At 56.1% G+C, this 23,768-nt stretch overlaps 3 protein-coding genes across 13 annotated transcripts in view; 2 read left to right on the plus strand and 1 right to left on the minus strand.

Moving 5' to 3' along the window:
• On the plus strand, window positions 1-8,139 carry FAM131A (family with sequence similarity 131 member A). 4 transcript variants are annotated; one of them, XM_081571292.1, is made up of 7 exons: window positions 1-192; window positions 1,409-1,469; window positions 2,463-2,605; window positions 4,799-4,892; window positions 5,114-5,296; window positions 5,458-5,574; window positions 7,072-8,139. In XM_081571292.1, exons 4-7 carry the CDS (start codon window positions 4,823-4,825, stop codon window positions 7,545-7,547), a joined length of 846 nt encoding a protein of 281 aa, XP_081427418.1. In that variant the 5' UTR covers window positions 1-192; window positions 1,409-1,469; window positions 2,463-2,605; window positions 4,799-4,822; the 3' UTR covers window positions 7,548-8,139. The 4 variants fall into 4 exon arrangements, with proteins under 4 accessions (XP_081427418.1, XP_081427416.1, XP_081427419.1 ...); XM_081571290.1 differs by lacking the exon at window positions 1,409-1,469; XM_081571289.1 differs by lacking the exon at window positions 1-192 and having other exon boundaries at window positions 1,426-1,816.
• On the minus strand, window positions 7,824-22,968 carry CLCN2 (chloride voltage-gated channel 2). Of its 7 annotated transcripts, none has more exons than XM_081571286.1 (24): window positions 22,561-22,821; window positions 20,169-20,325; window positions 19,888-20,019; window positions 19,416-19,544; window positions 19,191-19,324; window positions 19,007-19,084; window positions 18,832-18,910; window positions 18,607-18,732; window positions 18,420-18,504; window positions 18,230-18,331; window positions 17,345-17,429; window positions 17,049-17,204; window positions 16,594-16,663; window positions 16,248-16,358; window positions 15,809-16,022; window positions 15,363-15,496; window positions 14,949-15,121; window positions 14,705-14,819; window positions 14,456-14,529; window positions 14,168-14,227; window positions 13,999-14,034; window positions 13,722-13,826; window positions 9,469-9,555; window positions 7,824-8,439 (listed from the first exon to the last, which is right to left on the minus strand). In XM_081571286.1, exons 1-24 carry the CDS (start codon window positions 22,633-22,635, stop codon window positions 8,332-8,334), a joined length of 2,625 nt encoding a protein of 874 aa, XP_081427412.1. In that variant the 5' UTR covers window positions 22,636-22,821; the 3' UTR covers window positions 7,824-8,331. The 7 variants fall into 7 exon arrangements, with proteins under 7 accessions (XP_081427412.1, XP_081427408.1, XP_081427409.1 ...); XM_081571282.1 differs by lacking the exon at window positions 7,824-8,439 and adding an exon at window positions 8,739-9,333 and having other exon boundaries at window positions 22,561-22,968; XM_081571283.1 differs by lacking the exon at window positions 7,824-8,439 and adding an exon at window positions 8,739-9,333 and having other exon boundaries at window positions 14,168-14,221.
• The window catches only part of POLR2H (RNA polymerase II, I and III subunit H), a 9,454-nt gene continuing 4,282 nt past the window's right edge, over window positions 18,597-23,768 (plus strand). Inside the window, exons 1-2 of one of the 2 annotated variants that reach the window (XM_081571302.1) lie at window positions 18,597-18,741; window positions 19,422-19,509. The gene's annotated coding sequence lies outside the window, so the exon portion shown is untranslated. The remainder of the gene's footprint in view (window positions 18,742-19,421; window positions 19,510-23,768) is intronic. The other variant, XM_081571303.1, reaches the window with a different exon arrangement.

The raw sequence follows: 23,768 nt of genomic DNA on the forward strand, positions 1-23,768 counted from the left end.
GGTTCCCTCTCCCGGGAGCGTTGGCGGACGCGCGGCTCCCACCCCCCCTCCCTTCTCAACGGGCTCTCCCCTCCCCGGTGGCGGCTGCTGCCCGACCCTCTGCAGGGCGATGGCCCGGACCCCGAGCGCGGGCTAGCGTGGCTGGGTGACCGGTCATGGGCTGTATCGGCTCTCGGAGCCCGGCGAGTCAGGGTAAGAGGCGGAGACCGGGCCCGGTTTGGGGAATCGGGCTGAGGCTACCCGGTGCGCGGGCTGCCGCGGGGGGGTGGGGGCCTTGAGGAGGGGGCCGGTGTTGGGAGAGGGAGGAGCCTGCACTGGGGAGGCGGGCCCGGCGAGAGGAGGGAGCCGGCCCAGCCGGGAGAGGGGTAAACCGACTCAGGCTCGCTCCTAAGGCCTGCTACTGCCTCTGGGCTCTGCAGGGTGGACTCGTGGTCTTTCCGCTTGCATCCCCACCGCTGAGGGTGGCAGGAGGCGCACAGCCTAGAGAAGGGCTGCTCAACCCTCTCCAGCCCGTGGCGACTGACCTTGCATGCCCACTCACAGTCACCTCCCCCTCTGCCTACACCTCTCCTCTCACTGTCCTGGGAGTGGCCCTACGCTGGGAACCTGTCTTCTCCTAGCTGTGTCCCAACCCCCTTCAGGAGGTAGCCTGCAGACGCTGGCCAAGCATCCTACCATGGAGTTTTCAACCAAACTTATCACCCCCTTCAGAGTCCACAGGTTGATGAAGGGGACTGCAGCCCCATTTGGGGACACCTCTGAACACCTGATCACCTCAAATCTGTAAAAAACTGTTTTAGTCCCCTGACCCCACTCCCAACAAAAACAGAACTCACTCTGCCCTGTGGAGGAAAACAGGAGCCCAGAGGGAGGCTGTGGGGGCATCCTTTTCACAACTGCCGACCACTGCCTGGGCCTTGGTTCCTATAGATTGTGGTGCACACTGGGGCCTGGCCTTAGTTTAGTGTCTGAGGTAGGCCAGCCTACTTTACTCCCGTGTCGTGGATTCCCCAGGCCTAAAGCCAGGCAGTAACTTGTGACGTGTAGGGCTGGGTTTGGAATGAGTCCTGGGCTTTTAAGGCAGGCAGTCAGGCACAGAGGCCTTAGTGTGGGTGTTACTTGAGGTTCTTTGGGACTAAGACTCTAGCTGAGATATGTATTTGACTAGGGTTCCCATGAGGAATTCTAGGATTTGTAGTCTTAAATTAATCTCATGACTTTTGAAGCTGAGAAGCAGCAGGCTGCTCTGATCCCTCTGGCCCTGCTAAGGCTTGGAGTTCAGGAAGTCATTCCCTCCTGTAGTCAGGAGAGTTTGGCTGACCTCATGACTGGCCTTGAGAGCCCTGATTAGGTACCAGCTGGGGGCCAGGGATGGCCTGTAACCTTGTGTCTTCCTTCCGGTTGGTAGCGTTTCTGGGGACCACCAGCTGGCTGAGGCTCAGGGACAGAGACGGCTGCTCCAGCTAAAGGTCAGTTGTGATGTACAATTGCCTGTTGGCACTGTCTAGGGGATGGGCCTCAGCTCCTGAGCTCCAGAGAGCTCAGCTGGGCCCAGGCACTCCCACCTCCTCAAAGCCATGAGGCAGAAATGTTCTCCTTCTGTGACTAGGCACAGGTTCCAAGTGGGGAGGGGACTGGCTCAGCATCCGGAGCCAAAATAGGAATAGAACTGGGAGCTGAGCCTGGAGCGGTTCTGGGCTTTTGGTTCTCCGCATCAACACAGCCAGCATGCCTATGATTTCTGTGCTGGGCAAAATGTTTCTGTGGCAGCGTGAAGGGCCTGGAGGACGATGGACTTGTCAGACAAGTCGAAGAGGTGAGGCCAGGGACATAGATGTGATTTGGGAGGTGATGGGAAGCTGAGGAGTAGGATGCTCAGGCAAGAGGAAAATTACTCTGGTTAGATATTGGGAACCAGGCTGAGATAGAAACAGATAGGCTGGGGCCAGACAGGGCATCAGGAAAAAGCCTTAGGTGACTGGGACGAAAGTCAGAAGAAAATCACAGGTTTGTCAGAAAAGAAGAGTAAAGAGCTGCGCACAGCCTGAGGCTGGCCAGAGGAAAGAACCATAGCAAGCTTGTAAAGGGTCCAAACTGGTGGCAGGGAGAGGGGGTGATGTTGGTGGAAGAATGTATTGTGTTTTCCAAGAAGAATGGGTAGGTTGAGAAACCTGAGAAGGTTCGGAATTTATCAAAGTTTAGGTTTCATACCTAGGGTTTTGATGGCAGAATATATCTTGAGGAAGATGGTGGGGAGTGTCTGGCACAAAATGGCCCCGGAGGCCTGAAGGTCAGGGCTGTGAGGATAGGGGCTTTCAGGCTTGTGGAGAGCACCAAGTGGATGCTTAGGTTCTAGGGACTGGGGGATGGGGTATGGAGAAATGATAAGGGCGACACCGGATGAAAATGGGGATCCTGGCAGAAGTAGGAGCCCAGCTGAAAGCCTTTCCCCCACTCCTCAGTGGCCTCGGACCCCGCGTGGGCTGTGGAGTGGATCGAACTTCCTCGAGGCCTCTCTCTGTCTTCCTTGGGATCTGCTCGGACTCTCCGAGGCTGGAGCCGGTCCTCCCGCCCTTCCTCAGTGGACAGCCAGGACTTGCCAGAGGTGCTGGGCCCCTGGTGTTGGTAGGGGGAAGGGGCCCCCACATCCACGTGAAGGGGATCTGTGTGCCCCACCCCCGCTTCGCCAGCCAGCCTTGCTTCTGGCTCCCTTTTCCGGCAAGCGGAGGCGCTATCCGGCCGCCGGGGCCACAAGGCCGCCCCCGCGCGCCGGTCTGCTCTGCTCGGCGCTGTGCCAGCGGGCAGGCTTGCTTGAGCCTTGGGCCCTGACGTCAGCGCATCCCGGGCCGTATCCCGGGAGACCCTGTTGCATGGTGATGGGTTGCCAGGGAAACATACACCTTTTTCTCTGGGCCTGGGCCGCAGCTGCGCGAGCGCAGGCAAGGATGGTGATGGCTGGGGGGAAGTGATGGGAGGGCGGGAGAGCGAACCAGGAACACCCACCAGGTGCTCCTCCCCCCAGGCTGGGCCTGAAGCTGCTGGCACCACCATGGGGGGCCCTGTCAGCCAGGTATTGAAGGGACAGGGTGGGCCTGAGGTCAAGGGGGCAGGTGGAGTCCCTCTTCTGAGGGGTGGGAATGTGTCGGAGGAGAGGTCAGCAGTGCCGGGGATGGGGCATGTGCCTCCGACTTCATTCATTCGTTGAGGGAGACGTTTCCCAGGGCTGCCAAGGAGCACCAAGCCAGGTGTAGGGTGGAGGTAGGAACCCAGGTGAATCAGACTGAAGCTTTGCCACCCTAAAATCCCTCAGGAAACATGCAAGGACATTGCTGAGCTGGGGGTGCAGGCATACAAGAAGACAGAGAAACTGTGGACTGAAAACATAACAGGAGGTGGTGGCACTTGAGAATCAGGCCTTAAATGATAGGGAGCATTTTATCAGGCAAGGATGGCATTCTTAGCCCAGGGGAAAGCTGCGTTCCTTTGCCTGGAGGGAAGGTGGAAAGGTGGGCTTTCACTGGGCAGAAGAAATCACTGGTGGATTCCAAGCAGGCCTGGAAGGAGCCTAGGGCCTCACGGAATGGATTCCTTCAGTGCCTGACCGTGCAGCTTCCACTTCATTGGGCATTGGAGGAACCCAGGAAAGATTTTAAATAGGGACATGTTGTGACCGGTTGCACTCCAGGAAAATTACTTGTTTATTTTTATACTTTGCCTAATTCATTCAGCCTGTGTAATTTCGGAGCTACTCTGTACCAGGCACTGTGTTAAACACAAGGTGCATGCAGCAGTGACCAAGAGAGACCAAATTCCTCATAGAGCTAAAAACCAACAAGAAGTAAGGAAACACAGGAAACAGACCATAGTGACACACACAGGGTCTGTTGATAGAGGATGGCAACTTGCTATAGACGACAGAGGGAGCCTGGACTACTGCTAGGGTGGCCAGGAAGGCTCTCTGAGAGAGTGATATTTCAGCCAGGACCCTAAAGATGAGGAAGAACCAGTCATGGGAAGCCGGGTGGGGAACACTTACATACACAACATTCTGGGCTGAGAAAACAGTGTGGAATTGGAACTTGGGGGACCACCACTTGCACTAATCTGGGCAAGGGGCCCTGAGGGCTTACCCTTGAGAAAGGGCTGTGGCAATAGGAGTAGAAAGGATGACAGTAGTATAGAAGGCAGTTTGGAGATGGAGTCATTAGGTGTTAATAACAGATCTGGGTAAGCAGGCTTAGGGGAGAGCTGATGGTAATGCTGAAGTTTGGAGCCAGGTGGAATGGGAGAAGTGGTTGGGTGGGGCGAAGTCAGGAAGTCTGGTAGCAGGGCCAGATATGAGGAGAAGGTGTTGGGTTTGGTTTTGATCATACTGAGTTTGTGGCCCGTGTAGGCTCGAGAAACAGCTAGAATGGGGGGTCTGAAGACTGAGATGGGCAAGGGGGAAAGGACCTGGAGGAAGTCCCATTTGCCATGCATTTGGCCTCTCCTCTTTGTTATTCTCAAAGGCCCCACTCCATTTACTTGTCAACCTGCTTCCCTCCCTGCAAGCCAGGATGTGGTGGGTTAGCTGCAGTTCTACTCCCTTGGACCTGCTCACGTCTATGTTGTTCCCTGGGTGGACACAGTTTGCAGACCCTGGCCTCTTACTTTCTGACATATCCCAGCAGTCACTGGGACATCAGAGATGCTCTGGCATCTCTTCCCAGCTCCCACATCCCCTTGATAGAGTGGAGTATGGGCCTGTGGGGGACACTGCTGTCAGAGGGGCACTCACCCTCTGATGCTGTCACCCAAGGTGAATGTTGGAGACACAATCGCAATGCTGCCCAAGTCCCGGAGAGCCCTAACTATCCAGGAGATTGCTGCGCTGGCCAGATCCTCACTGCATGGTATGCACCCCCTTTGCCCTTTTGCACATGCCCTTGGGGACTGTATCCTGTGAGCTTTTGCTGGGATCCCTCTTTCCTCTCTTTCTCAAATGAATCCCAGCTCCCTCCTCCCAGCCAAAGACACATGTGGGCTCTTAACTACCATCACCCTTCCTCTCTCTTTCCAGATGCTCCCTGGTCTGTGTCCTTACCAGCTTTCCTCATTCTGCACCCCCTTCCAGGTATTTCCCAGGTGGTGAAGGACCACGTGACCAAGCCCACTGCCATGGCCCAGGGCCGAGTGGCTCACCTCATTGAGTGGAAGGGATGGAGCAAGCCAAGTGACTCGCCTGCTGCCTTGGAATCAGCCTTTTCCTCCTATTCGGACCTTAGTGAGGGTGAACAGGAGGCTCGCTTTGCAGCAGGTGGGTACTGAAAGGGTTCATCATAGGGATGCTCATGTTCATCTCCTCGGGCCTGATGTGGGGGTTGGAGTCTTTCTGTACCACTGTGTCTTCCCTCTCCTGTGTCTAAGCTGAGCCCTTAGCTCACCTCTGCTAAACAAACTCTGTGTCCTTCCTGTCAGGAGTGGCTGAGCAATTCGCCATTGCAGAAGCCAAGCTCCGGGCATGGTCTTCGGTGGACGGCGAGGACTCCACTGATGAATCCTATGATGAAGACTTTGCTGGGGGAACTGACTCAGGTGAGGGAGATATCCCATGCCAGTGCTGCCAGCAGAGGTGGAACCGCCTGACAGGCCTTGTGGTTCAGAGCTCAGCCTTTGTTTTGGAAAGGGAGACCCAAAATGTCTCAGCCTGCAGAAGGGGAGAGGAGAAGGACAGACTGCCTAGACAGTCCTTGACATTCCAAGGGCAGGATGGCTGACTACTGCTGGTGAGTGGGCAGTCAGCAGTTGGAAATGGGAGTGGCTCCTTTTCCATAGGTGCTGAGCCTTCTTTGCCTGTCTGTGCTGTTGGGCTTCGCAATCCTTCAAGTGAAAGTCGCTCAGTTGTGTCTGACTCTTTGCGACCCCGTGGACTACACAGTCCATGGAATTCTCCAGGCCAGAATACTAGAGTGGGTAGCCTTTCCCTTCTCTAGGGGATCTTCCCATCCCAGGGATTGAACCCAGGTCTCCCGCATTGCAGGCAGATTCTTTACCAGCAGAACCACCAGGGAAGCCCTTCAAACAAACAAACAAACAAACAAAAAGCCCAGAGACCTCACCGATGCATTCTTTGCAGCTGATCTCTGAGGGTCTGCTGTGTGCTGCCTTGCCCTCTCTCAAGGCAGCCTTCTGGCCGGCTGTAGCAGCTCAGAGGAGATGCAGTGCAGCAGCACAGCTCCCTGCAGGGCTGGGGCCCCAGGCAAACAGGAAGGCTTGCTAGGCTGGGACCGCCCACAGGGCCTCTGGCTCCAGCTTGGGATCCTTTCCCTCCAGCCGAGGCCTGCCTGTGGATCTTTCCCTGGGCCAGGGCTTGCAGAGGGGACCCTGCAGGGGCTGTGCAGCTGAGCAAAGGCCCTCCTTTCATCTTCCAGTCTCTAAACCACGTGGCTGACTTTCTCTGTAGCTTCTCGGCTCAAACCTCACAAGCCACCATCCCCCCACTTTTTTGCCTTTGAAGATTGCCTCTACCGGGCCCATCCCCTCCGGCTAATTAACAAGTTCCCCAGGGTGGGCAGTACATTAGAGCAGACTGGGGACTGCTGCTGTGGTCTTAAGGGGACTGATTAGGATGCCTGAACCACAAGTGTTTTTGTTTGAGTTCCAGGCCTGTTTTGACCCCTGGTATAATGATAACGACCAACATTTATCCAAGGCCACTACTAGCCCCTGTGGAATCTGTGGAAGTTAGAAAAAGGGACGCCTTTTTCTGATGGGGATAGCCCCGTTAGGGCATGTTGCTTGGCAGGTACTGCGGGCTGAATTCAGCCTTGGACAGGCGCCCCTTGTGCAGTGAACCACCCGCACCATGCATGGTATCCCTGTATTTATTGATTCTTACCATGTTCCAGTCTGTTCTCTCAAAAATCCCATAAAGTTATAACCTCCAGTTCACCATTAAGGAAACTAAGGCACTGAGAGGTTAAGCAACTTGCTTCAAGTTACTCAGCTCCTGTGAGGCTGGGAGGATGTGGCTTCTAGGTAGGCCAATTGAAATGGGGCTAGCAGGGCTGTCTTCTTTCTCTCCCCCTGCAGACCTGGCTGGGCAGCTGCCCCTGGGGCCCCACCTCCAGGATCTCTTCACCGGCCACAGATTCTCCCGGCCTGTGCGCCAGGGCTCCGTGGAACCTGAGAGCGACTGCTCGCAGACCGTGTCCCCAGAGACCCTGTGCTCTAGTCTGTGCAGCCTGGAGGACGGGTTGCTGGGCTCCCCAGCCCGCCTGGCTTCCCAGCTGCTGGGCGATGAGCTGCTCCTCGCCAAACTGCCCCCCAGCCGGGAAAGTGCCTTCCGCAGCCTGGGCCCACTGGAGGCCCAGGACTCGCTCTACAACTCGCCCCTCACAGAGTCCTGCCTTTCTCCCGCTGAGGAGGAGCCAGCCCCCTGCAAGGACTGCCAGCCGCTCTGCCTCCCACCAGTGAGCAGCTGGGAACAGCAGCGGCAAGCCTCTGACGTAGCTTCTTCTGGGGTGGTGTCCTTAGACGAGGATGAGGTGGAGCCAGAGGAACAGTGACCCAAATCATGCCCGGTGGTGGCATGTGTCCCCTGGCTGCTTCTGGGGACAGAGCCTCCGTGCCCCAGCGTGGGCGAGGCTTCCAGCAGAGCTCCAAAGCCTGGAGGGCTCCTGGGAGCACTTACTCCTCCATTGTGTGTTTGCATGAAAGTGTTCAGAGGAGGGAGGGGCCAGGCTGGGGGCGCATGTCCTGCCCCCACTCCTGGGGTTTGCCGGGGGATGCCCGGGGCCCCTGGGGCATGGCTACAGCTGTGGCAGACAGTGATGTTCATGTTCTTAAATCAAAAACACCACGTACACATTTCCTCCTCGGGTGATGTGCACCCCTAAGGGGGTGGCTGTGACTAGGCTGTGTGGGGTAGAGCAGGAGGGAGCCCCACCTCTCCCGCCCTCTACCCCTGCCTCTCCTCTGCTTCTCTTCTCACCTCCGAGTCCATGTGCAGTGCTTGACAGAACTGCCCCCGCCCGGGGTGGGGCTGGCTCCAAGCCTCCTGGAGCCTCTGGATGAGCTGTCCCCCCAAGGGCCCCTCGCCCAGCTGGGCTTGTGCTGTGCTTCACCTCTCCGTCGTCTCTAAATCATCTTTTTCTTAAAGAGGGGTCTCGGTCTATTCTTTCAGTCGGATCTTCTCTGGGAGGCCATGGAATGACGAAAGCCTGTACCCTCGGCCCTCTTCCTGGCCCCTGTGATGGGGTCTAGGCCTTTTCCCAGCTACCTGAAGGATGTGTGGGCAGGGTCCTGGTGGCTCGAAACCCAAAGGCTGCCCCGTTCACTCAGGAGTTCTCTTTAGGGTGGAGTTGGGAGAAGGGATGGCCCTGGTTGCCACGGAGCAGTGATCTGGATGTTCTTCCAGAGAGGGCCACAAGGGGGCTTCCCGAGTGGCCAGGCAGTTGTCTGTCGGAATTGTGCCAACAAAAGACAGTCATGAGGGAGCGTCTCTCCTTGGGGAGGAAAGAGGGTTGTGTCTTTCTTGGCTGAACAAAAGGCCAAAGCTACCTTCCTGGGGCCTGAGCCTCAGCCGGGGTCTGGATGAGCAAGCAGCGGCAGCCTCTGCAGACCCAGCATTCCACAGACAGCGGGCTCTGGAGTTTACAGCGCTGGGGGCTGCGGGTGGCCGCTCAATTTGGAGCTTTGTAGACTTTGGCAGGTGAGAGGGCCCGAGGTAAGAACAGAGCCAAAGGGCACAGGCATTCTATATATAAGTGGCTCATTAGGTGTTTATTTTGTTCTATTTAAGAATTTGTTTTATTAAATTAATATAAAAATCTTTGTAAATCTCTATATACATCTGGTCATTGGAGGTTCCAGTATAAACCCATCTTAGTTCTACCCCTTCCCTCTCAAAGGGGGAGCAGGGGTCAAGCGAACCCACCCCTTTCTGGCCAGGCCAGTGCTGACCTTCCTGCCCTGGGAACACTTGCTGAAGGTGGGCCCCGGCTCAGATTTCAGGTAGGATGAGCTGGGAGAAGCTAGCACCCCAGGTCTGGAGGTGAGGCTGGAGGTCCTGTGTTCCCATGGTGGAAAGAACAGGAGAGTCGCAGGATCTGGGCCAACAGCCACAGCCACTGCCATCCCAGGTCACACCTGAGGGGATCACTGGCACTTGTCATCGCTGTCAGAAGGGCTGCCCTCCCGGGGGAGGCCGTGGCGGGAGCGAGGCCCCCAGAGTGCATGCACCTCAGTGGTCTCTGTGTCACTGCTACTGGTGGCACTGTCACGGAAGCTGGCGAGGGGCGGCCGAACTTTCACGCCCTGTGCTGTGACAGAGCCCTCGATAGCCTTCCGGAGCTGGAAGGGTGAGAGGGTCAGACGTGCAGACTCGGGGCTCCCTACTCAGACACCTCCCCAGTGCTTCCCCAGGTGGGCTGGAGAGAAGCCTCCGAGCCTTTGTGGAAGTGGCTCTGATGGCCATCATCATCTCACCTCCTTCAGGGTGACAATTCCAATGAGTCTGCCAATACTAGTGACATACGCATGGTCCACTCCCAGCAGTGAGAAGATGGTGTGAGTCTGCAGGGTGGGGAGAAAACACATTGGACTTGATGCCTGAGGGGACGGCTGTACATTACAGGCCAGAGGGACCCAGAACAAGGTCTACAGTGGGCAGTAGAAGGGGTGTCATGGATGGTGAGGGGAAGGGGACAGGACCACCAGAGGGAAAACAACAATAATGAGAACATTTCTGTAACCAAGCCTCAGAAACTTGATAGTGGGAATGTTTATGTTGCTTACATTGAAGGGGAAAGGGACAGGGGAAGGTTTCTTTATTCCATGTTAGAAAGGAGGACAGAGAACAACTGTTGAAATACAACATCAGATGACTGGCCAGGCACTGGGCTAGGTTTTTCCTATATGGGTATTTAATTTCAGTAGTGTCCTGAGAAGTAAGTATGATACCCATTCTATAGGTGAGGAGCATGACGCTCAGAGCTGAAGTGACTTGCTCAAGGTCATCAGTAAGAAGTAGCCTTGCAGCCCCAGGCAACTTCTCATCACACTATGCAGGAGGAAGCACAGCCCCTGTTGTCCTGTGCAGCTGTCCAGTTAGTCGTGGACCTAAGTTCCACACACACCCCACTCCCTCTAGGGGTAGTGGCCCTGAATCCTCCACCTCTAGCTCACCTCTGTGGCTGACATGCTTCCCGTGGGCCCTTGAGGGGCTGGCCAGCTTTGATACCCCTCTAATTTTGGCCTGCAGCACTCTACATTTCTCATACAATTTGCCTTTTCTGGAGCCCAGCTAGCATCCTGGCTCCTTTTGAGATGCAGTTTGCGGTCCAGGGGGACAACAGTCACACCCATCCTCCCCATGTTTTTCTTGCTTTGGGCCCTCCCCCCAGGCCTTCTAATGTAATCAACAAGGGTTCAGAAATTGTCAGGCAGTTCCCCTCATGCTTTAAGTGGATTTTCTCAGGCCAGATGTCTTGAAAAACACTCTCCTGACTCAGCAGTTCCTGGAATTTTTGGCCTATCATTTATCGCACTGTTCTGAGTTTACTTGTAAGCCTTTTGGCTTAATATTTGAATCAGAAATTGTCAGGCAGTTCCCCTCATGCTTTAAGTGGATTTTCTCAGGCCAGATGTCTTGAAAAACACTCTCCTGACTCAGCAGTTCCTGGAATTTTTGGCCTATCATTTATCGCACTGTTCTGAGTTTACTTGTAAGCCTTTTGGCTTAATATTTGAATCAAAATGGGCACTAATAACCCAGATTCTAGAGTACCAGTTACTCAGAACTCATTGTAATCATCTTAACAATTTAAGTTATACAGTTGCTAAATTCTTTAGGAAAGGACTTCCAGGACTTTCCTAACTTTCTCCATCTGAGGCATGACAGTAATCATAAAGGGAGCTAGAAGTTCAATTTTAGAATACGCTTTCCTGTGCTCCTTCCATGCCCTTGTCATAACTGTCCTGTGGTTGGTTAGCAAGTTCCTCCTCCTATCTAACTTGAATCCTGTGTGCTACAAGTTATCTTTAATTTCATCATCTGACTTTGGAGGGAAACATTGTTATAAGATTTCCTGTTTCAGTAATCCTTTAGTCTTGCCTTCTTATGGTTTAATAATCCCTTTCATCTCCCAAGGATCCTATTAAATAGTTCCCCTTGATTTTCAGTTCTCCGCAATCCTAATCAGAGTGAGCTTCTAGCAGACTATATGCTTTTTAGATTTGCAAAACACTTGTCCCACTAAGCCTTACTGATTGACTTTGTGAACATCCTGGTTGTTCTCCCAAACTCCCTTAGCATCCTCACCAGGATAGGGCTGCCACATTGTAATGGGTTCTGCTTTCTGCCTCCTTTCCCCCCAAGTTGGTTCTGCCATCCTAAGAGCTTTCCCAAACTTGAGTTAGACCCCAGACTCCCCAGAATGGCTCATAAGACTCTTCCCAAACCCACCTCAGCCTGCCTTTCCAGCCTCAGATGCCATCAGGCATCCCAGCTTAAAGTCTCACATAATCACTCATCCTTTTCTGAGAACATCCATTTTTGCCGCATTCAACCCTTCCCTCATGACACCATCTTTTAAAGTCTCCTGTTGGTTGCTTCTCAGTGTAAGTAGCAGTAGTAATTCCTAAGGGATATTGAATACTTACTATGTGCTGGGCACTGATATAAGTGCTTTACATGTTATTAACTTTAATCTTCAGAAAACCCTATAATGTAGGTACAATGATCCCATTTTATAGATAAGGAAAGTGAAGCACAGAGAGGCTAAGAAATGTGACAGGGTTAAAAAGCTGGCTACCACATGGTAGGATTCAGGTTCAGCCTGCTGGCCTCCTGTTGGCATTCTAGCTCCTCCCCTCTACCCACTGGTGCTCTGCAGGTGGCCCTGAATGAATGAGGTACTGGTATGAGATGTCCATTTGCACAGGTTCCTAACTAGTCTCCCATGTATTCCTCTCCCTTCTGAATATTCTCTTCCTGCACTTCATTGGACTACTTACTAACTCCTCAGCCCTACAAGGACAGTTTGAATTCTCATTTTGTATGTTCTTATCGCTTTCAGTTCTTTGTACTTTTGTTGGTTGGTTCCTCAAAGGCTTCTTTTCTTCCTCTGATTTTTAAGTTTGTAACAAATATCTACTTGTTCCTTTTCATTTTAATTTAATTAGATACCAGGGAGCTCACTAGAAGGCCTGAACTTCTTAGGCTTAGAACAGTGAATTGACAGGGAGAGGGGACAGTGTGGCCTTCTGAAAGAATCCTGGGAGTAGGGCTGGGAAATCTGGCCCTTGGGCCTGACTGCTATACTGACTTGGGCAAGTGACCTCCTCACTGCCTCAGTTTCCCCATGTATAAATATGGTTAAATCCACGGGCTTTTGGATTCCAGGCCTAGTTCTGCTACTTACTAGGTGTGTGACCTTGAACAAACTGCTTAACCTGTCTGAATTTCAATGTCCTCATAAAAACTAGAATATCACAATATCCATCTTTCAGGGTGGTTGTCAAAATTAAAATTAAATGTGAAGAACTGAGCCCACTGCCTGGCACGTAGCTGGCACTAAAAAATGGCAGCATTTTCATTATCATCGTGCAATGTTTGAGGATTAAGTAAAGAAAAGCTTTAGAGGTCTTAGGAAGAAAGGCTTTAAATAAAAGCCAGACGTATTATTCACAGGCGTATCTTCTTTTTTTCTTGCAATTCCATGGCAATTTTGATCTGGGGTCTTTACCCAAAGGCTTATAAGTTTCTTTATTACCTTTTGCTTTTTTGTTTTTGTCCCCTGTTCTTCCTGCCCTCCTTGTCTGCACTAGGCTGGCTCTTGGGCACAGTTGGTGTCTAAGCTAGCTGCCCAAGCTGCAGACCTTGGGAGTGTTCCTTCTCATCCCCCGTGCCTCAGAGGCTTTCACGTTAAATCTGTCAACAATTTAGCTAAACTCCCCTGGTGTCTGCCTGAGCAGCCTGCTGGGTGTACCTGTGCTCCCTGCCTTCCCTGAGAGGCCGGAAGATGCCCAGTGATGCCAGGCACTTCACCCTGGGGAGCCTGAGGCAGTCTTGCAAAGAGAACCCCTGCTCTCCATGAGCATCAGCCTCACCCATCACCAACCTGTCTGCACTCTGGCTTTCTGCAGGCCGTTTTGCCCTTCTGCTCAGCTATCTTACTGTGTCCCTGCCAGTTTTCCTTTGGCCTACATTAAGTCAGACTTTCTGGGGTCTGACATTCCAAGCCCCCTGCTAGGCACTTCTCATCTTTGTTTATCTCTTCTCTACAGTGTCCCCAGTCCTACTTGGATGTTTGTTCACTTGTTTATTAGATTCTCTTCTCCTGCCTGTTTCTCACCCATTTTTTTCCTTTGTGAGTGTATCAGCCTCATCAGGCACTGGCAGCCTCCTGCCTCGCTCTGACCCTAGAGGGTCACAGGCCTTCTGGCTTCCACCCAGCTCCAGCCCTGTCTTTGTTGCTGTTTTGGTCCAGAGTTCCTGTGGGCAAGGCTGAGCACAGAAAAAATGATGTTTGGCTCTACCGTAGATAGGAAGGGGCTAAGGGGCCCTGACTCTTGGCCTCCCATCATTTGAAGCAATGTATTTGAAAAATATGTCAGCACAGAGCCCACTCTCTGCTGTCTCTTTTTCCCTCACTGGCTTGAGTCCAAATTTGTAGGAGGACTTAGACCCCCAACCTGTGCTCTTGAAGGCTCAGGTAGCCCCGGGCCTCTGGCCCTACCTTGTGCAAAGAGGTCCGCTCCACCAGCTGGAAGGGTGCAGGGTCAATTTTGCAGTCACTGAAGTTGACAGGTTCATCTAGTTGATGCTCTTCCCACTCCAGAATCTGAGGGGACAAGACTAGAAGGGTTAGGGAGGTGCCAACGGCTGCTCTCTCCTCCCTGAAAGTCAGCCTGCCTCTTTTCCTACCCCACAGTCCCTCCCACGGGGACAGCAGCCAAGATGATGACTGAACACACCCAGGAAGAAACAGAGTCCAGAGTCCAGTCACACCTTACCTCTTCAGGGGTCATCTCGCCTTCCAGGTCCGAGTCCTAGGAGAGAGGAAGGAAGGTTGACAGCTTGGGGGCTGAGGGAAGGGAATGTCTCTCCCCAGCACAGGGAAGCTTGCCCCACCTACAGCCTGGCCTTCCCTGTCTCCTGCTCCGGAGGAAAGGGAGCACTTACCGCCAAGGAAATTCGGACCCGCTTCAGCTTGCGCTTGTCACATTTCCCCGACTTCTCCAACTTTGTTAGAGCCAAACCAGAAAGAAGAGGAGTTGATGTTATAGGGAGGAGGGAGGTGAGGAAAGTGGTGGGGCTGGGAGGAAGGGCACACCACAGGGACTGCTGACATCCAGGAGGACAGAGGGGCAGGGAGGATGGAAGCAGGCACTGCAGGCTAACGGAGAGGTGGTCTCAGTGTCAGAGAGAGATGGAGAGAAAGCGCCAGATGGAGAGGCTCCGACCACTCACCTCTGAGGCGGGCTCGGGGGGTGGACTGCCACAGAAGAGGCTTCTGAGGGCGATGCCAGCCTGCTCCATGTTCCCTGTGTTCCCAAACACAAGGCCCTGAGGGCAGTGCCATCTTTGCTGGAGAGGACCAGGAGAGGTGAGGAGGGCAGGGGAGAGGCGTCCTGCTGCTATTCCTGATGCATCTGGGCAGGGACCTCGTGGGTCTCCAGGGCCAGTCTCTGGCTCCATCCTGCTAGCCGGTGGGCTCACCTGTGGGGCTCTCCTTGATGTTCACAGTGTTGCTGGGGCTCCTCTTGAGGGCGGGCTTCAGGGGCTTCTGAGTCTCGCCCCGGGCTGCAGGGAAGCCCTGGTCTTCTGTGTTCACCTGCATAGGCGGTAAGGAGTTGGGGAGCCTGTGGTCCCTGACCACCTCTGTGTCGCCACCCTCTCATACAGTCTACACGATGGCATTTACGAAGTCTGTGTGGCCCTGCCATGACGCCTTCCCCCTCACCTGGAAGCGGATGGAGGTCTCAGGGCTGGGGGGACTCTCCTGATCGGAGGGTGAAGAGGTCTGGGCAGCTCGACGCTCTTGCATGTACCGCCGCCGGCGGGTTGGGCTCAGCTGTGCCCCCAGCAATGCCACCACTTGTGAGCGCTCGATGGACCCCAGGAGGATCATGGACTCTGGAGAGAATAGGTGGGAGGACTCAGGAGCTGGGGAGAGGCTCTCCTACCCACCGGCCTTCTCTTGCACCCAGTGGGGGACCTTGGATACAGGCCACATACCCAAGGGAAATCCTGGCCGAGTTTGCTGGCTTACTGCCTTTGGAACCAAGGAGGCTGGTCCTGAGCTCCCGCCCCTCCCCATTCCTGAGCAGCAACGCTGGGAGATGACCCTCATTCCTAGTCCCCCCTCCTGGCTCACCCGGGGACTCTACTAGGGCCAGCATGCGGCCCTTGGTCCTGTGCAGTGCCAGCCGCAGGTCCCGGAACGTGCAGCTGAGTGCCACGTGGGGAACGTCCCGCACCATGATGTCCTCCACTCGTACCCGGTACTGCCTGAGGGCCGAGAGAGGCACTCTCTTTGTGGTCAGTGTGGGGAGGGCAGCCAGGAGTACGACCATCCCAGGGTGACGGGGAAGGCCCCAGAGCTTATGGGGACAAGGGTGAAGGGCCCAGGAGCACCCTCTGCCCTCGTTCTGATCAGGTGGGTCAGCCACAGTTCCCCATGGAGTGGACAAGGGCGGTTGTGGCCAGGAGGCAGCAGGGTGGCTGGTCTCCCAGCCTCACTTGCTGGAGGTGTGTGTGACAGAGTCCTAGGATGCCTTCTGCCCCTCACCCACACCCCCCTTGTCACCCAGCCCTCCGTACTGGTGGCGGCCCCAGCCCAGCTCAGGCAGGTAAGGCAGCTTCTTGATTCGGATGATGCTGTCATAGAGTGAGGGCTGTAGGCTCTGGGCAACGGCATTGGCCAGAATGACGGCGATCATAACAGGCAGGATGTGGGCGATCTGGCCTGTGAGCTCGAACACGATCACGGCCGTGGACACAGTGTGCGTCACTGCTCCTGCCAGCGCAGCCGCCCCTGGGGACAGCCACCTTCAGTCTCCTCAGGGTGCCCAGACCCCAGATGACCCCCCCACCCCTCAACTCTGGGCAGGACCCTCAGGGCTGCCCTGTGCAATCCTGGGGAGTGGGCCTGTGCATCTGAGGGAAGCCTGGTTTCTGCCAGCAGGGGGCGCCAGAGCCTCAGGTCCTATGGCCCAGCCATAGGGGTCTTCCAAGACAGATAGAGACCTGGAGTACTCACCCACCACTGCATAGCCTCCAGGCACAATCCTGTAAGTGCTGCTGTCTGTGTGAATCCCGTCAGGGAACCAAGCAGCCATGCTTTCGCCCACCAGACGCCCAAATGCTGCTCCTTCATGGAGGGGGGTGGGAAGAGAAACAGGTAGTGGAGGGGGAGGGCAGGGACACTAGGAAGAGAGAGGGTCAGAGGGTGGGGGGAGGGGCCGGTGGGTCATTCAGTGCAGGGGACTACCCTGCGGGGGTGGGGGTTGGGGCTGGGGCTGGACCAAAACCCGCTCCCAGGCAGAGAGGGGATGGCCAAGGGGTGGCCAGAGGGTGCAGGCTGGAACAGGCAGCTGAGGACTCACCAATGACAAACACCGGCATGAAGGCCCCACAGGGCACTGGGATGGTGGTAGCCAGTGCAGACATCCAGAACTGCAGGCAGGAGGTTGTTCAAACAGGTAGAGGCACCACCCGGCCCTAGGCAGCCCCCAGCTCCACCCCAGAAGCCTACCTTGCTTATCAGTCAGGCACAAATGTCCCAGTTATCTCAGAATCCCCCAGAGGTGAGGAAAAGGAGGACTTTGGAACCAGTTGGCTTGGGTTCAGCTCCTCACTTTGCTATCTAGCTGTGTGACTTTGGGCCAGTTACTTTTAACCTCTTTGTGCCTTGACTTTCCACCTTTAACACAAGGGTACTACTAGTACCTTTCTCATAGCATTGCTGTGAGGCTTAAAGGGGTTAATATAGGGCATTGCTTAGAGCAGTGCCCGACACCTAGTAAGCCTGTGTTGGCTATACATACGTAAGGAGCCCTACCTTCATGAGAATGAAGATGACCAGAGTGAGGAAGACGTTGGCCCGTGGTGGGTTCCAGGCCTGTGAGGTTCCAGGTGGCTCTAGTTCCTCCATGAGACCCTGGCGGACCCACGTCCGATTGTCAAACAGGGTGACCAGTGTCTCTTTCTGTGAGAGCTGTAGGTGAACAGGGTGCCTCAGTCTGGGCGGACAGATAGGATGGAAAGGGAAGGGGCCCATAGGCAAGCAAGGGCTATTGGCTTTCAAAGGGATACATCCCAAGAAAAGGTACATGTTCCTGCTTTGCCTTGGGTTACCTGTCCGGCCATGAACTGTCCAAAGCCAGGGGGGAAGGTCAGAGTAGAGATGAGCAGAGTCACCAGAGCCGGGAAGAGCAGGCGTCTAAGAGATGTAGGTTTCACAGCATCAAATACCAATCTCAGGCTGGTGATAGGCTTGGGTGCCCTCACATACCTTACAGCTAAGGTCACAGCAGAGCCTTGGCTCTTACATAAAAGCACACAGTTCTGAGAAAAGGCCCCCTTTGCCACTCATGACACAATGGCCCTGAGGTGATGGCCATCCAGGCCATCTGATGTCTTTCTTTTGGCTTCTCACTCCCTAAGTAGGTAGCAGCAGCGGAGAATCCATCCTCCCAGCCCTCTGTGAGTACCTCTAAAGCTGTGACTCCTCCCCTTACCCTCAAGCTTCTGCCTCTGTCTCTCTGTGGTGACTTAAGAGTGAAGGTGTTGTTGAGGAAAGCTAGGGTTACTCATGAAGCTGACCGGAGGTGCCAAGGGAGCAGGTTGCCCTTTCCCTGAAGCATGTCAGTCCCAAGAGAAATCACGTCTCAAGCCTCTCAGCTCCCAAGCCTTGGGGTCTCAACTGTGAAAGCAGGAGGAAGAACTAAAACTCATTCTTCAGGGGGCACTGCTATCTGGGCCAACCCAACGGCCTACAGGAAGACTTAGTCTTTGATCCAAAATGCCCTCTGCCACTGACTAAAAATTCAAAAGTGGCAATTTTCAGGTAATTTAAATAAAAGTCAAAATGTTCAGTCTGGAGAACACCATTTGACAATTTCCTCCAGGGACTGCCCATTTTTTACTGGGCCACTATTTGCTATCTCACTTGTTACCATGTCTCCCCTCTCCTCCACCAAGGGAATGACTCTCATACAACCCAAAGAAGAATCAACTCACTTCTTCATGAGGAAACGGTTGATGGTCTTCTGCTTCCGCATCACCTGGACAATCTTCCGGTTCAGGTACACAAAGAGTGCTCCCCCGAAGCCACTGGCAATACTGGAGAGGGAAGGAGCACCCACGTAAAAGGAGGTCTTCCTTCTCTCACCTCCTCCTCTCCCACACCTCAGCTCCCTCAGCTCCTCACCCAATAACAGCAAAGGCTGGCAGCTCCTGGAGGTCGAAGGGGAAGTCAAGCCGGAACCGGGTTTTGAACAGAGCCGTGATGGTCTCTGAAGGGAAGCAGAGCAGCAGAGGGAGGTGGGTGTAGCCTTGGAGGGCTCCACCTCATCTGAACCATTTCAGGGCTTGCCTCCTGAACCAGGTTCCCCCACCTTCATCACGGTTCCAGACGGCCAAGACCCGGAAGATGAAGGCACTGAAGGTGGCAGCAAAGAAGCCCCGCCAGTAGTTGCGCACCGCAAAGAAGGTGGAGGTGACCTCAATGCTGAATAGCACACCTGCAGGAGGTGGGGGCAGGGAGAGCGCCCCTTGAGGCCTGGGCCTGGCCCACGGTCTCTGACCCAAGGGCTGGGCTGGGGCTGACCCTCTCTGCCCACCTCCAATGGGAGCCGCAAAGCAGCAGCCCACCCCCACGGCACAGGCGGCGGCCAGCATCTCTGTGTTCCGGGATTCATTCTGGCGAAGAGTGGTGGGAAGGGGAGTCGGCATTAGCGTTAGCGTGGGCTCAGCAGTCCACCCCACCTCTATACCTTACCCCAATGTCCCCCTTACCTCGTAGATGCCCCCAAACAGTGAGAGGAACTTGCTGAGAAGGGCGGCACACATGCTTGCAATATGCACAAAAGGGCCCTGGGAGGTAGAGGCAGGTGGTGAGTGGGGCCGGGGCACACCCTGATGTTGGCCCGGCTTCATCCTCCCCTGGGAGGGACTCCTTCATTCCCCAATCTGCAATGACCTCTTTGCCAAGGGGCATCCCACTGCCGAGGGCACAAGTCAGCCCGATGACTTTAGCTACGAAGGTCTTGAGGGTGAGGTATTCCTTCAGCACCACTCCCCGCAAGATGGTCTTCATCTCGGGGATGCCGGACCCTGGGGCGGGGGGTGCACAATCCCAGGAGAGTCACCGGATGTGCCTGTTTCCGGAGGCCCATCTCCGCCCTCCCTTTCTCTCCTATTGTACCGACAGCCTGAGGAGCCAGGATCTGTGTGAATCCAGCAGAGAAAGTGATGAGGACGACGGGGTAGGTGACCCAGGCCAGATACTGGAGTAACAGGTTAGTGTTCAAGCCCCGGGACATCCACTGCTGAGCTGTGGAGAGAGGACATATCACTGGCATACCGGTGCACACACCCAGTCCCTGCCTGGCCGCTGGACATGGTTGTGTGACCAGCTGTCCCAGGGAATACTGTACAGAGCCAGGGGAACAAGGGGTAGGGAGGGGGTTAGAGGGCATTCACTGAGACAAAGATCACTGTAGGTGATAGGGTCAGCTGGACAGGTCAGCAAGAAGTTGTGGCCTATGGGAGTGGCAGTGATTACGCCTGAAGACAGGGTGGTCAGGCCGGCCAGGGGAAGTGGTCAGTGGACAAATGCGGCATGGAGGAAGCAGGCTTGTTCTCTCCCGCCCTTCCCCGCCAGCCCTTGTCCTCACCCTGCAGACAGGCAGCGATGGCGTAGTCCATGGCCCAGCTGACCAGGGCCATGAGGAGCCCCAGCAGGACTAGGAAGATCCAGTCTTCACCAACCCTGGACACTAGGAACTTATGGCAGTGTACTGTACAGACTGGGAGCAGGTGAGGGAAGAAAGGGATGCTGGCACCAAAGCATACCTACCCCTGTCCACCCCTGCCCTGCCCCTCCCGGGCAGCTCAAGTGGCCTCTCTCCCCCTCAACACAGCTCAGCCAAGTCCCCTGCCCCAACCCAGGTCTCACTGCGGCATCGGGCGCATCGGCTCTGTCCATATTCCAGGAGCTCCGGGGGAGCCCGAGGGGAAGGTGGACTCCGCCAGGGTTCAGGCCCTCCCAGGCGGATCCGAGCAGCTTCCTCTTTGGCAAAGGCCCCAAGGTCCTGAGTATAACGCCCGTACATCTGAGCAATAGGGGAGATGGGGGTTAGACATGGACAGAGTGGGGAGGCAGGGAGGGCTCCTGGGGCCTCAACCCCCCTTCTCCCAGCCCCCACATTATGTACCCCTTTTTAAACCCATGTTTCCCACTTTGGCTTGGGGTGTGGGAACAATGCACACTGCGGATTGTGGGGGCTGTTCTGGCTGGAGTGATGGGGACAGCCAAGGTACAGGGACACAGCTCTGGGGGTGGCAGAATAATCAGTCCTCTTCTCACAAGCCTGGGGAGGCGGGGAGCAAAAGAGGAGGAGTGGGAGGGAAAGCCCCAGAGAAGGAAAAGATGGAAAAACCTAAAGCAGTGGGAGGAGGGAAGGTCAGAGAATAAGGGATGGTCAAGGGCATATGTGTAACAATAAGGGCCTCAAGGAACTGGGGGCAGCTGAGCTGGGCCTAGGGACAGGCGGGGCCCCAATCCTTATCACGTTCCCACTGGGCCTCTGGCCTGTGACCGACTCAGCTGCACCCCTCCCACCCACCCTAATCCCCTTGTCCCCATTCTCCACTCCCACCCCAGCCTGCCAGCCCAGCTGGGAGTGGAAAGTCTCTCTGGGTGGGTAGAGAGTACTTGGTGACCTCGGCCCCACTCTGGAGCTGCCCTGAGACCCGTGGTGGGTTAGGGGACAGCAGAAGCTGATGGCTTGGCTGTGACTGTGGATGCTGGGGTGATGGGATGGGAGAGTGGCTGAGCAGTGGCTAGACCTGCCAAGCTGGGCGTGTGTTGGGGGGTGGGGAGGAGTAGATTCCGGCTGCCACCCGCAGAGCTTCGGGACACAAAGGGCTCCTGTTGGGGCTTGGGGTGGGGGGGAGTGGAGGGAGGGAAAGATAGAGATACACACAGAGAGAGAGAGAGTGATAGAGGGCAGGAAAGGAAGGAGAGGGAACCAGAGAGGAGAAAGAGGGGGGAAAAAGAGGCTGGGAAGGGGCACAGAAGAGAAAGAAGGAGACTAGACGGGAAGAAGGGAGAAGGAGAAGAAGAGAGTAGAGTATAAGAGGCGGACAGCATAGGAGGGGGAGGTGAGTGTGTGAGAGAAAGACAAAGGGATCGAAAGGATCACGGGGAGAGGCTGGAGCAGGGAATGCCCAGGAGAGCCTGACCCTGAGAACTCTGTTCCAGAGATGAGATAGAGACCAGGCGAAGGAGATGTGGCTGGTGCCCGGCTACCCTGACCAATGCCCCATTCTTGGCCCGTGCAGACTGGCAGACATGTCCCAGGCTGTGCAAAGGCTTACCCCTCTCCCCTTGCTCCACCCCCACCCTGCCACCTCTCCCTGTCATCCTGTTTCATCCAGTCACTCTTTCTTATAACTGGGCACCTCCCTGCCTCAGATATAGTCCAGGCCCCCTCCTCCTGGAGAAGTTTCTTCCCTGCCTCCTTCCTGGGCAAATTCCAGCCCACACTGATAAAAAGAAGCTACAAGGCCCACTCCCTTCCCTAGAGTTTGGGTCCCCCACCCCAGTGACAAAAGCAGAGGCAAAAGGTTTCTCAAACACTGAAGTTACAGTGGTGGCTGTGAGTCAGCTCAGATCCCCAGGACCCCTGCTTCTAATGCTGTTGAGGGTCGGCCTTGGCGTGGGTGGGGGCTGGACACCCCAGAGTCAGCCTGGACAAAGGTCCCAATTCCCACAACCATTCCTGCTTGACCCATCCTCCTGTAAAGCTCCTGTCCCCCAGGGTAGCAGGTAACCTTTTTTTTCCCCAAAGAATCAACTGAAGGATTCCTACCCGTGCTGGATTGCCAGCCACCCCAGCGGTAAGGGCCAGGGCTGGGTTTAGGTCTGATCGTCTTTCTAGCACGTGCCATGCACAAAGTAGAGATAGAAGGAACGTCTTTGGATGGTGGAGATACAGTGGAGAGAGAGAATGTTCAAGGATGTGAGTAGTGCTGGGAAGGGGTAGTGGGGCGCTGAGCCCTGGCCCCAGGTGGTGGTGGGGAGGAGCAAGGAAAACGTTGCTGGGGGGGAGTAGAGAGAAGGACAACTAGTACAAGCACCTGAAGTCCTTGTCTGTGCAGGCCCCCAGCCTCAGCCAGAGACCTGCGTGCAGCTTTCTATCTTTTAGCCCTTCAGGCTCTCAGTTTCCCCAGGTCAGAGGGCTGGACAGGGTTAGGTTAGGCCCCCCGGAACTCGTCGCTTCCACAGGTAACTGGGAGCAGCGGTCCGGGAGCACATTCCTCAGGGCTCTGCTGGGTTCACTTACCAGGGTCTGCTCGTACTGCAGCGCCCGCGGCTCCATCCCTTCCTCCGCCGCCGCCCCCGCCGCCGCCGCCGCCATCTCCGCTCACAGCCCTCTGGCCTCCTGCCGCGGCTTGGGCTCTGGCCCGGCTCGATTCCCGGCCCGCGGAGCCCGCGACCACAGCCGCCCCGTCCCTGCAGCCCGGGCGGCCGAGTGCAGAGTGCGGCGGGCCCCGGGCGGGCGCCGCTGGCACAGCCTCCCGCTCGCGTCCCCTCCTAGGCGGGCGGGCCGAGGGCGGTGCCCTCCGCGCCGCTCCGCCCGCCGGCCCCTCCGAGGGAGCCGGCCCAGCCCGGCCGGGGTCAGCGTAGGGGCCGCCTCCTGGGCTCGGGAGAGGCGACAGGGGACACGGGCAACGCGCGAGCCCGCGACCCCTCTCGGTGGAGGCCAGTGGCTGAGAGGGGCGTCCCGGGCCAGGGCGGGGGCGGGTCCGCTGGCACGTGGAGAGGCCGGACCAAGGCTGCGGCTCTGCGCGCCGGGTCGGGAGGGGCTGGATACGCCGGGGCTCAGTAGGGCCTGGGGCAAGGGGCTGCCGAGCCGTCTAAATTAGATTTCGGGCCCAGTCCCTCAGGGGCGGTCCCCTCTCTTGCTTCTCCGGAGGGGCCAACGGCTGACTGGCCAGGCAAGGTCCTTGTGCTCTGCTGGGGGATGAAAAACAAAGCTGGGGGGAACTCGGAGGGGGTCACTAGGCCCAGAAGGGGGTGTTGCTTGGAACTAAGACCCTCGGTCTCTCTCATCCCCTTCCTTTCTCCTTCCCTTCTTTGCGGGTCCCCCAGGAGCACCCCGAGGGAGGTGCACTTGAAGCCACCCGGCCTTCGGCTAGTGCGGGGGTGGGGGGGAGTTGGGGGTGGAGGTGGGGAGGGAACGGGAATGGGTGAGGCCAGAGGGAAGGGAGGTCTAGGTGCCTGGGAGGCGGGCGTGGCGGGACAGAGGTCGCTTCTCCCTGGCAGGGCCCAAAAGAGAAACCGAAGTAGGTGCTGACGTCTAGCCGCCATGGGGGAACACGGCCTGCTGGGGCTCTGCGTTCTCTACGAGGGTCCGGAGGACAGAGCAGAGGGGGTGAGCATTGGTGTATGAGCAGCGTCAGGGAGAGTGTCAGGAAAGGCCAGTGCCCAGGAAACAGGCAGTGTGCAGGAGGAGGCAGCGCCGGGGTGAAGGGGCGCGCGGGAGGTCGC

Source organism: Giraffa tippelskirchi, chromosome 2 (assembly GCF_054371585.1).
Source record: "Giraffa tippelskirchi isolate mGirTip1 chromosome 2, T2T-mGirTip1v1.2.pri, whole genome shotgun sequence".
NCBI classification, from domain to species: Eukaryota; Metazoa; Chordata; class Mammalia; order Artiodactyla; family Giraffidae; genus Giraffa; species Giraffa tippelskirchi.